At 31.0% G+C, this 13298-nt stretch overlaps 1 protein-coding gene across 1 annotated transcript in view; it reads right to left on the bottom strand.

Moving 5' to 3' along the window:
- The window catches only part of LOC127737705 (uncharacterized), a 34512-nt gene extending 24060 nt beyond the window's left edge, over nucleotides 1-10452 (bottom strand). The window contains exon 1 of the mRNA XM_052248554.1: nucleotides 10332-10452. Coding sequence (XP_052104514.1) covers nucleotides 10332-10365 — 34 coding nt within the window. The 5' untranslated portion in view covers nucleotides 10366-10452. The remainder of the gene's footprint in view (nucleotides 1-10331) is intronic.
- Between the last annotated feature and the right edge of the window lie 2846 nt (nucleotides 10453-13298).

Below are 13298 nucleotides of genomic sequence, written 5' to 3'. Positions count from 1 at the left end.
ATATTCACTGCAAAAATGCACTTCTAGTAGAAGTTGAACATCATTGTGCATATTTTATCTTAAGGAGACACTATAAGTACTTTGATTTTATCAATCAATGAACTTCCGAATTAAATTGAAAACAGGAAAGGAATAACTCAGGATTAAACAATGATAAAATCGAGAACGGAACAAGGAAGAAAATACGTTTGTTCAAGACATATAAATATAAATAGCTGTGGGATATATGTCAATAATGAAGGAACCAAACATAACAAAAAACTCTTGAGACATCAACCAAGAAAATCTTATTTTCAAACCCACTGAATACACACTGGTGCAACGAAAGAAATTATTGATTTATTTTCACGGTCATTACAAAACAGTAAGACAAATAATAGCCTGGAAAACCTGCTAGTGAATTCATTAACCTATAAATTTGCAGATATTTCTTAACTTATCTCTACGTGTTGTTTGTAATAATTTACAAAATTTAATTTCATTCACTCTGTTCAAGTAAAAATTATCCATAAATTGTTTTCATGAATCGTCAAGAGATTTACAACAAAAAAGAAAATCAAATTCGTCCAATAATTCTTGACACTGTCCTAAATTACAATATCTATTTTGTCGGTCTTAACCACCGAATTAATCTACCAGTTTGATTCGGTAATCTGTGGTTACCAGTTCTTAATCTACAAAATATACCCCTATGTCTATATGGTAGAATATCTAAATACTTTTCGAGCTCAAATCTTTTTATATTGGTATGATAAGAGTTTTGACAATACAAATATCTCAGCGCCAGTTTTATTGTTCATTTAAACTAACACTACTAAAGTTAGTTTGCAACAACCAAAAATTACTATAACCACAATTATCAACAATATTTTTTAAGACTCATTCAGCCATATAATTATTCTGTGAAAATTTTTAAAAAATTAACATAACTTATTTTCTTTGTTGGGGACAATGGCAGACCAATAATTTACCATACGCAATTTGATATAAACTGACATAGGATACACACCAAGTTCACCATATAACATAAAGTTGGGAGTATACTTTTTCCAGATAAGCAATGTCTTGCAAAATTTCAAATGGTTCTATAATATTTGTATTACTGAATCCCAAACTTTCACACCCATGAAGTAATTAATATCTTTTTATTACTTGTTGTTTGCATTTTTTTTTCCCGCACTGTGATCCTTGAAAAGGTATGGCATATCTTTTACAACTTCCAATTCATTATCATCATAATAAAATGCACATTTTTAGATAAAAACCCTTGAGAAAAAAATCACAATATACGTTTTACTTGAATTTACACTAAGTTTCCAAAGTAGGTATATAATATGCATCAAATGTTTTCAATTGTGATTGAAGAGCTTCAGCTGAGTCAGTAAATAAAACCGTATCGTCTGCATATAATAATGCAAACAGTTTACGATAAATATTCATATCATTTTCTATTTCTTCAGATATACAGCTTAATCCTATAAAACCATGTGTTTGTAAAAAAAGATTCCAAGTAATTTAAATATAAGGAAAGGGGAGATATATTAATTTCTCAACCCTAACTGGTTTTCACAAGTTATCTGGTAATCATCAACACATTTGTTCAATACATAGAATTCAAATTGAGATAAACAACTTACCGAAGCAACTAATGTAATAATAGTGATAGGGCAATAGTTTTTAAAGGGCCAAATCTGTTACCTTTGTTTTCTTATATTCTTATAATATGTCCCAATAGCAAAATCTCCGGAATTATTTTGTTGTCAAATATAATATTAACATTTTTACGAGTATAACAGATAAAATATAAAGTGAGTGCTTAAAAAAATCATTAATATTGATATCATCACCTGTTGCTTTGTTATTTTTCAAAAGTTTAACTGCTTTTTTTAATTTCCTCAACTGATACGGAAACATTCACATCAATATTCAACCTACCTATTTCGTTTTGATTATTTAAGTTTCGTCGTCTTCATTTGCGTTACCATCATTTAATGTTTTTAAAATAATTTTAACAGTTTGTTCAGGACTTTTTTGATTTTTTCAACTATTTGAAATTTTCCAGTATTCCCTAGGATTAATACTAGTAGTTTTCAGTTTACGATTTCTTATTTTTCTTATGTTTCTCAAATTTGTATCCATAGTTATCCTATATTTAGTCTAGTTTATTTAATTGCGGCTTCCTGAATATGCCATTGATCTCTTCTCTATTTTCATTTGGAAGATTTATATTTTTCTTGCTTTCTTACACTCATCGTCAAGCCATAGTTTGTATGCCCTCTTAATGTTTTCCTTAGAGATTTCGCTGAGTATATATGCCAAAAGTACTCTTCGATGTATCCGTGAGTAAATTCAAATACTATCAATTACGGTATTTACGGTTGTTTTATTTACTGTTGTGTTGTTAACTCCAAGTTGAGTCAATAGTTCGTTACTCATTTTCTAGTTTTATAATTGTCCCAATTTCTTGTTTTTTCATGTGAAGGTTCATCTAAAACAACGCCATTTTGATTTATTTCGGCTTTATGGATACAATAATAACGGATTATATTTATCCTATAACAGTGTATTTGTTTCAATTATAAAAAAAAATCGACGAGTTTGAAAAAGCATACATTCAAATCAATACTGACATTTCTACAGGACATCCAGTGGGCAATATACGGTTTTGATAATAAGCAGGTGGCTATTCAATATATCAATATGATAGCCTTTCAATGACATCAATTCAATCTGGCCTTTTGTAGCTTTATTGTTTCATACCACGATACAATTAAAATTAAAGAAAAATATTTTAGAATATTCGTTTTCTCTAGGTTAGACAGAATTAACGCGCAAAAACGAAAACAAAAACGGAAGGAACTCATCGAAGCACAAATTATGGACCTGAATAATTTAAGGAATGTTATATATACACATTTATCTAATTCTTAGCCAATTAAAACGTTCCCCGACCAGTTAGGTGTTTTTATATATATATAGTTCGTCTCAAATTTAGCCCAACAATGTTAGATCTGCAAATTTGCGTTTGCTTAGCGAGATTCGAACCCCTGCACCTGAGACATAGTGGCAACACTGACTGCACTGTATCCAGCGCCCTAGACCACTCGACAAACAAGGCTATAAAAATATAGCCTTCGTTCGTTGACGTATACCTTTCCTTGTCGGCTTTATCTAGGGTTGTAACACAGTACATGATGACTACCATGCCGTTACATCATATTTTTTATATTATTATATACGTCTAAATATGTGATAACTGTACGACAGAACATTCTCCGTCGAATAACCAGTGGTTGTCCAGGGCTAAATCCATAATTTGTATATGCCTCGTCTCAAATTTAGCCCAACAATGTAAGATCTGCAAATCTGCGTTATAAAGTTTTTGTACTTCCCCTTGCGGGATTCGAGGCCCTGCATTTGAGACACTGAGGCAACACCGCCTGCACTGTGTCCAGCGTCCCAGACCACTCGACCAACTTGGCTCTCCATTAGATAACCAGTAGTTATACAGGGCTAACACCATAATGTATATATATTTCGTCGCTATAACCAGATACTTTGTTATGACGAATCCTAAAATTTCAAATTAAAGCATGCCTGAAATTTAATTTGTTTAAATGTTAAATTTAAAAAAATATATATTTAATTTCATTTTGATATTTTTGTGTATAGTCACTTAAAAAACTAGAACTTCTTAAAAGAAATTTTGAACAAACCAAAAACTTAAATGTCCTTCAAAATGCTAACATTCTTTATAAAAAGGGAAAAATCCAATGTTGGCGAATATGATTTAAAAAAAGAAATAAAAACAGGACAAAGAAAAAGTTCACGAAGGGTCAAAATAGGCCAAAAGATTTTATTCTTTAAATCTCAACAAATACAAAAATTTTCTTTTGAAATATTTTTTTTAACTTTTTTTTCTTGGCACATCATTGTATAAATTACAAAGTTATGTCTCTGAAGTATGCATTACCTTTATTGTAATGTCAATTTTTGTCCAATTTATTATGAATTGTAACTGGTTATAGCATAGAAAACTATGGTCCCAACCCTGATTAAGAAAATTGTTGTGTCTATGGATTCAATTTTAACCTTGGCACCGTAGTACAGACACTTTGGATCGTGATTTGCGGTCATTGTTTTCCTGAAGCTTTATATAAGATCAGATGAAATGCACATAATTATCGTGTTTTGACAACATCTCCGAAATGTGCTGACTTTAAAGCCTTTGATGCACTCTGGAGCAGATATTTGATTTACATGATATTCTTACAATTTAGGCTTTTAAAAAAAGATCCATTTAAGAGCCATATTTGGCATTTTTGATATTTTATCAGCCTCGGATATTTTATGATAAGGTTAAAATTCAAAAACACATTTTGACAAAAGAAAGCTTGGTCCTTTACTAAGAATATGTTTACTTTCCAATAACTATTTCATTGGTGATTTTCAAACTTTTAGACATTTTAAATGACCTTAGGGGTGTTTTAGTTATGAAAGTACAAATAAACATAAAAAATATTGAATCATTTTGTTCTACAGTAAAACTGACTGATGCACTGAGTAAGTTCATTCAAAAAAAATTCATGTACTACAGTTTTGATAATACATTTTCAAAGTTTAACCACAAGTTTCTTTTGACTCCACCTTAATCACGAATTTCTAATAGATACGATTTCTTTAATCTAAAGCAGCAACTTAATATAATTGATATGTTCTAATTTGTGTGGCCTCAGTTGCACGAGTTAAAGTAAATATGCTCTTAACCTTTTGATCTTTCTATGGTTTACCCTTGACTAATGATGTAATTAAAATTCAAGTATTTGTTCAGCTACTTCAACTTGAGGAATGCACTCGTTATAAAAAAAAATAATTGTCAAACAGTAAACATGACTCGTTCAGTTTAGATATGACAAGTTAGTAATAGTTCTTCCTATTAAACTCTTTTGAACTGTTATATGTAAAGAAAAATTATCTGCATGCTATAATACCGTACTGCATGATTTAAAGCATATATTTTGCCTGTAAATTCCAGTAAATTGCTGTACTAAATGAATTATTTAGTAAAAGGCATTTTAAACAGTTTGTCAAACAGTAAACATAGCTCGTTCAGTTTAGATATAACAAGTCAGTAATAGTTCTTCCTATCAAACTCTTTTGAACTGTTATAAGTAAAGACAAATCATCTGCATGCTATAATACCATACTGCATGATTCAAAGCATACATTTTATCTGTAAATTCCAGTAAATTACTATACCAAATGAATTATTTAGTAACATGGTCTTTTAAACAGTATGATCTTTTCTCATTATTGATCTTACATAGTTGTTAACATTCCTTTCATTTGGTTTTTGGGGGTAGTTATTTTATTGGCAATTATACCATATCTCCTTTGTACAGTTCAAAAACCTACTGTTTACCTCATTCATTTGCCATTTTCTAGGCGAAACCTTAAGACTATATACATATAAAAGGACCATTAACGTTACCTATTGTAAATTTTCATTGTTTGATGGTGATAATCCTTTAACACCATATTACGGTGTTTATATATCCCAACTCGTTCGCTATCCCTGTGTTCGTTGTGACGTTTTGGATTTAAATGAGCGAAATCTATCATGTATTACTGGAAAAATTATCAAGTCAAGGATTTCGTTACCACAAATTACTTAAAACCTTAGCTTAATTATTTCATAGATACAAATATTTGGTTAAGAAGTTCCTGTAGAAAACTTATAACAAACGTGATAGCACATAGCAACTTTTACGGTGATGTTGTTTACAGAGCCTGTAAACTTAGATACGATTCAGGTAAACTTATCGATCCTTTAAAAAAAACTATTCTAAAAGGTTACCATTTCAATACTGTAATTAGATCTTAGAATAATGTTTCCATCGGTATACATCTTGATTTTGTTACCAATGAATTAAAACCCAACTAAATGTAATTTATTGTTATACATATATGAACATTCACGGACCTACCATCTGTCGATATATTTTGGCATTGCACAAGGTCATATTTTTTTCGTACTATTAAAGATGTCTTTACACTAAATCCATTGGATGTTGGATGTGTACTGATTGATGTTTAAGTCTAAGATTTTTTTTATTAGTAGTTATTGGCTTTGAACTAGCTTCCAGTAACTGCTAGTAATCTCATATCTGTACTTTGTGTTTTTGTAAGTTTTTTATGTGTTTGATGTGTAAAGAACTTTTCAACTGAGTTTTATAGTTTGTTCCTATGTTGTACTGTCACACCACTGTCCCAGTTTAGGGAGTGTCAGCAGACATGTTTAACCCCGCTTGTGCCGTCCGAAGTCAGGAGCCGTTAATTCAGTTGTTGTCGTTTGATGTTATATATCATATTTGTTTTTCGGTTATTGATTTGTACATAAATCAAGCCGTTAGTGTTTTCGTTCGAATTGTTTAACATTTGTAATTTCGAGTCTCTGGAGATTTGTTTCATTGACAATCATACCACATCTTCTCATTTTTTTTTATACAAAAGCTTTATGTAACTCGCTTAATCCGTCACCGCCATCGCAACCCGAATTTAGCAGGCATATTTCTTGCTTTAAGTGATTTTAAAATTGAGAATGGAAATGGGGAATGTGTCCAAGAGACAACAACCCGACCAAAGGACAGAAAACAGCGAGAAAATCCCGCACCCAGAGACGGGCTTCAGCTGGCCCCTTAACAAAATGTGTACTAGTTCAGTGAAAATGGACGTCACACTAAACTCCAAAACATATAAATGAACTAAAATTAAAAAAAACATACAAGACTAACCAAGGCCAGAGGCTCCAGACTTGGGACAGGCACAAAAATGCAGCAGGGTTAAACATGTTTTGTGAGATCTCAACCCTCCCCTATACCTCTAGCCAATGTAGAATAAACAAACACACAGCAATAAAAGAATTCCGAGTCCGATGTCAGAATAGGTAACAGAAGAAACTAAGCAAAATGTCAAGGATACAATGATACATAAATTAACAAGGGACTACTAGCAGTTACTGACATGCCAGCTCCAGACCTCAATTGAACTTATTGAAAGATTATGTCTTCATCATATGAAAATCAAGCACAATCCCTCCCGCTAGGGGTTTAGTATCATGCCATCATAAAATATATGAGAAGAAACATAACCCGTATCATGCCAACAACTGGTTTAAGAATAAATGTGTTTATTTCCGATGCAAAGACCCTATCAGTGAATCAATATTAATACCAAAATATGCCATCTTTAATGATCTGACAACAGTATCGTAACTATATACCTTATGAATAAGTCTATTTAAAGGTTTGGTTAGCTTTTGGGGTGAATGTCGACATGTTTGTGCTTTGTATAGAATATTACCATAAAAGATTGGATGTGAAATACCTGAACGTATAAGATGTCAGCATGTTGATTTATATTTACGAATGATGTCCTTGTACTGATGATAAAAATTAGTAAATGTTTTGACTAGTTTGTGATATCGAAAACCCTGGTGTAATAATTTTTCAGTAATACAGAGATTTCTTTCGTTAAAATCAAATACGTTGTTACATACACGAGCGAATCGAAAAAGTTGAGATATATAAACATCATAAGATGGTGACAAGGGAACGTCACCATCTAAAAATGGATAATTAACAATAGGAAATGAAAAATCATCTCTTTTATCATAAATTTTGGTATTAAGCTTCCCGTTAAGGATATAGATATCAAGCTCCAGGAAAGGGCAGTGTTCTTTGTTAGCTTTATTTAAAGTCAGTTCAGCAGGATAAATCTCATTAGTGTACATACTGAAGTCGTCATTATTGAGAGCCAATATATCATCCAAATATCAAAAAGTGTTATTAAATTTTTGTATCAGATGTTGTTTCGATGGGTCTTTGCTGATTTTAGGCATACATTGTAATTCATAACAATATAGAAACAGGTCAGCAATAAGTGGTTCCCAGTTAGTCCCCATTGGAATTCTGATAACTTGACGATATACAGAATCTCCATAGCGAACCATAATGTTATCTAGTAAAAATTCAAGGGCAGTTATCGTATCAAAGCTAGTCCAACTGACATAGTTCTTTTGTTTGTTGTTGCTAAATAATGACCTAAAAGAGTTTGAACATATGTATTCGCATTCTGACATTTTAAATGCTTATTTAATTAGGTGTGTGAATTTTTTCTTAATAAGATTATGAGGCAAAGTGGTATATAGGGTAGAAAAATCAAAACTTTGAACAGATTCGAAATCACCAATATAAGCATGCAATTTATCAAGTACTTCCTACGAATTTTTGACACTCGAAAAGTAATCAATTCCACTATTTTCAAAGGCCTTATTTGAACAATTTATTACCAGGTTTTTGATTGTATCAAGTGTACTAGTAAGTAAAATAGACAGTTTAGTAGTGGAACAATGGCTTGAAGACGAAATAAATCTATATGTGTAAGGTGTTTTAAGCAGCTTCGGAAGCCAGTACATAGTTGGAACTTTCATTGTATTTGGTTCTGCTTGTAAAGAGGTAGCTAAAAGTTTATGTTTGTTACAGATGTCATTTTCCGAAAGTTGAGTCAGTTGGAATGTTGGTGAACTCGTGATTTCTTTTTGCAGAACCTCAATGTAAAATTTACGTCAAACAATAAGGATATTATTAGCAGCCTTATCAGCCGGGATAAAAACAAATTCCTTGGCGTGTTCTTTTAGCTTAAGTTTGATACGAAAATATGGCTATTATGGTAGTTGTTAGGAGTAAAATGTTCTTTGAAATGTTTAATACGAATATCAACTATGTTCATTACTGAATTAAAAAAAGAATCTAAGGATTTTTTGTCAGCTTTTTCTCGTTTTATCCATTTCGAGCAGTAAGTACGGAGTAAGTCGTGGATTATGTTACGACACTCATTCCTATAAATAATTGACGGGGGACGATATTTAGGTCCTTAACTGAGGAATGATTTCAACTCTCGGTCATGAACGATGTTAAGGTCTCCTGTTATAACATGGGAACTGGGGCCATAAATGTATTTGGAATTATTGCAATTTCATGACATAGGTGTATTGTCACTGATATTTACATCTTTACACACTTTGCTATAATTAAACACATATTTCCGGGTAGATTTTTTGTAAACATAACAAATAAGAGGGAGTTCAGTATTATCAAAATAGCCAGGAATTTGTTCTTTAACATAATGATCATTAAAAATACCGGCAATATTTACAAAATCAAAACCTTTATTGACATAATTGATTTTAATAAAATGTTTTTTATGATCTTCAGGGCGATCAATTTTGGGAAACAGTTCAGAATAACAATATGCAATTATAATTTGGACGATTTCATACTTAGGACTGCAATATGGAATTGTGTTGCAATCCTCTAAAATTTCTGCCGTTGTTTTTTGAAATAGTAATTAGGTCCGAAATATTTGTATTGTTGGTACGAAATTTTCTCTGATTGCGATTTATTCTACGCCCATGAGAACGGTTTTTACGAACGGTTTTAGAAATTATATCCAAAATGTTAACAGAATCGGTTCTTGATATATTACTAATTAGTCACATGCGTGTCAAATACTACCAGGCGCCTTCAGAATTATATAATTCTTCAATTACTTTATAATCTAATGTTTCAGTCATTTTATCTGTTGAACTAATGTTTATATGTTCAATTCCCACAAATGCATTCTTAACAGTTTTAATTGCTTTAATATATTATCATGTGAATCTTATATGTTTGTATGTGGTGATACTATGATAAAATAATGAATCTGAATGTGAATCTTTAATCATAGCATATAGTTTTATTTGGATCTTTGCCACTCTTAACTGTTTTTTATTAATCAATTACCATCTATATTTTGTATTTTATTACACCAACCGTGCTTTAAATTTCATCCAGTATTTAGAATCTAACTATTCATAGTTTTGAATTGATCGTTCATTTTGACGAAATTAAATAAATTATACCCTTGTTTGGAAGTAGAGAAAATATCATCATTCATCGATTCGACATAGGAATGAATTTTCAAATTTAAAAAAATTTAAGATCCAATCATATGCCGGTGGTCTTCATTTCCAGAGTTCATATTTAACGCATTTCTTTTCAATTTCCCAGTCATTCATGACAAAAAATAAAACATATTAATAAGAAAAAGTAAAGAAGTAAATCAAATCTAATCTAATTAGTTACTACCTTTTCATTATTACGATAATCATTGATATTATTACTATTACATTTATAATGGCATTAAAGAAAGTTAATGAATAAATATGTAAGTGTTTTTTTTTCTTTAAAAAGTTATGAAATGCATTAAAACATTGTATAAAAACTTACCAAGGAAATAAAATGTTAAAATGATAAATGCCATACTGTTCTTTTCTCTTTCCTGTTGTTTCGTTATCGAATACACCACCGGATATTAAATGGTTTACAAACATATCCTGTGATTCATATGCATTCGATGTACTTTAATATATAAAGTTTTGCTAATTTAGATAGATGCACTCTCATTACGTCATTTATTACGCTTAACTTTCAACGATTTCTTCATAAAACGGTAGAACAATTACGATAAGTTATCTTGGATTAATGCACTATCGGTCAGGAGAATACACCACCTGCTAAAAATAATTACAATTTTCTAATTCTGATTATCAATGTACATAACTATCGCTAAAAGACAAGCAATGTGAAAAAAAAATTATCTGGGATCTGTCTGATATTCAAACATTTTGTATTTTTATTTTCATGTATATAAGAGGCAACGTAAGTTAACCGACGTTCAAATCCCATAAATCCATTCATAACATATAAATTAAGGTTAAATAAAAAGAACTAAAAACTACATAAGGGAACCGCACGAACACAAAACGGAACGAGACTTGTCGCGTCGACATGGTACTATAGCATGCATTACCGGTCGTAATAAAACGGTAGCATTCTTTCTAGTAAAGGCGAAAACATTTACGTTTTTCTCAATATGCTACAACATATGCATTTATAATAAAAAAAAGAAAAGAAAAGAAACTTCTTTTCCCTAGAAAACCTTATTATGCAGTTTTAGAAAATTGTAAAACAAAACACGACCATCTTTTTGTGTCTGTAATATTTATAGTTACCGGCATTTTACGTCATTTTATGAAAAATCAAAAACCTTTTCGAAAACAATACGTTTATGTGTTTCATCTATGGATATACATACTGCAGATATTCATTTTAGATTTATAATATGATGATTATACTTATACATCCAATCATGGCACTCCAAAATTGACGTTTTGGCAGTTTATGCCATGAAAAAGAAATATATTTCGCCATAGAGACAGCCGTTCGTTTTGATAAAATATCTTCAGTGTCACTATTTGCACTGTGAATATTATGAAAAAGTTTACTTTGAAAGCAACCTAAGTAATAAATGACGTACGACTATAAATCTGTATCGCCTGTATGATGAACGATGATGAGCGATGCAGATTATTTTAAACAAAATACTATGAAATTAATAATGTGAAGAATACTCACAAAAACAAGCTAGATGAAGCCTGTAATTCGTTGAGGCTATTGTATAATCTACATGTGCTGATGTTTTATATTAATGTCTTAAGAGTTCCAGAAGAGACGTTAACTAATCCGCTATTTTTAATCTTTTTTAACCGAGTTTGGTTCATCAATATATTTAAACAAGTCAAAACGACTGGTGTCATTACTGAGGCAGGACTTGTCAACCCTTGCGAAACACATGAGTTTAGTCCCGGTTTTTGATGGAGTTTGTGTTGCCCAATATTTTGTGTGGAGTCTTGTACATATGTTGATTGTTGATGGTTGTTTTATATCGGTAATGGTGTCGTTCTTCGAAAGAATTTGTTATTGCCGCCTTGGTTTTTAATCACTGTATACATCTAGTTTCTACCTTGCAAACACAAATAGAATTTAAGGAACTGTGCGTCTGCATGCCAATATAGGAAAACAGTTTTTATATATTTCAGCCTTTTATCACATTGTATTTGGTTTGTTAAGATATGTTTATAAATATCATTGATGTCTGTTACTTCTCGTCTCCTGGACACCTTTCTGGTGTGTTTAATCAATTGGGTTTTTTTAAGCATTTTGGATTTGGTTTTTTTTTTTTTTCGTATTGTCACTTACAACCAAAGTTAACTCCGCAACGTGGTATGGAAGCCATGTGGACATTTAAATTGCGTGTTAGGTCACTGTCTTAATTATTACGGTATGTTGTATTGTTTGTTGCGTAATGTGAGAAACTAACTTGATTAACTTCGACACTTTGGATAGAAGCCATGTTTGAAATGACTCCTATATATATTAGGTGTGTTAAGTCAATATTTTTTTGATTTTTATAGTATGTTGCATTATTTTTTTTTCCGTAATGTAAGTAACAAACAACTCCGTATCGTTGAAAGGAAAGTCAATTTCTACTAATTTTTATAGTTTGTTGCAATGGTTTCATTGCCGTAAATGTCTCTTTGTAATTTAATCACACAACTCTTATCTTTTTAACATCAATAAGACAGGACGTTAAAATCTTTGATGTTATGCTTTTTTCAAAATTTCTCATATTTTAACATAACAAAGTCCTTATTAATTTTCTTCAGATCGAATGAGATGCTTTTCCAAATGAATAAAGCTTATAATTATGATACACAAATACATTTAATTTCACGGTACTACAATCTGTCGATACTTATATTTTGACATTGTACAAGGTCATGTTTTTCTCTGACTGTTAATGACGTCTTTACACTAAATCCAATTGATGTTGGATGTGTACTGGTTGATATTTTAGTTTTAGATACATGAATTTTTTCATTAGTTGTTATTGGCTTTGAACTAGGTGTCAGTAACTGCGAGTACTCTCAGATCTGTACTTAGTGTCTTTTTTGTTTTTGGGATGTATAAGTACCCCTCCACGTCCACTCTGTGTTTCTGTTAGATTTATTTCTATCTGTATCCATCTGATGAGTTAAACCTTTTTCAAATGATTTTTACAGTTCTTGTGTTGTTGCCTTTTATAGTCGACCATACGGTATGTGTTTTTTCTCATTGTAGAAGGCCGTACAGTTGCCTATAATTGCTTACAGCCACTTCTTTTAAACTTTGGTGGATAGTTGTCTTTTATTAGTAATCTTACCACATCTCTTTATTTTTATATAATAGTGTATCTATAATAGTTTCTTTTTAGGTGTCCAAGAATTTTTTTTCTTTCTTACAAATGCTGGTTTGTGTGATAAATACTACTACTTAAATTCATATCGTATCACAATTGCAATAGTTGAAATTGCA

This window comes from Mytilus californianus, unplaced genomic scaffold (assembly GCF_021869535.1).
Source record: "Mytilus californianus isolate M0D057914Y unplaced genomic scaffold, xbMytCali1.0.p SCAF_4, whole genome shotgun sequence".
Classification (NCBI taxonomy): Eukaryota; Metazoa; Mollusca; class Bivalvia; order Mytilida; family Mytilidae; genus Mytilus; species Mytilus californianus.
Note: the sequence above shows the minus strand (reverse complement) of the source record. Positions and strands in the feature narration are given on the sequence as shown.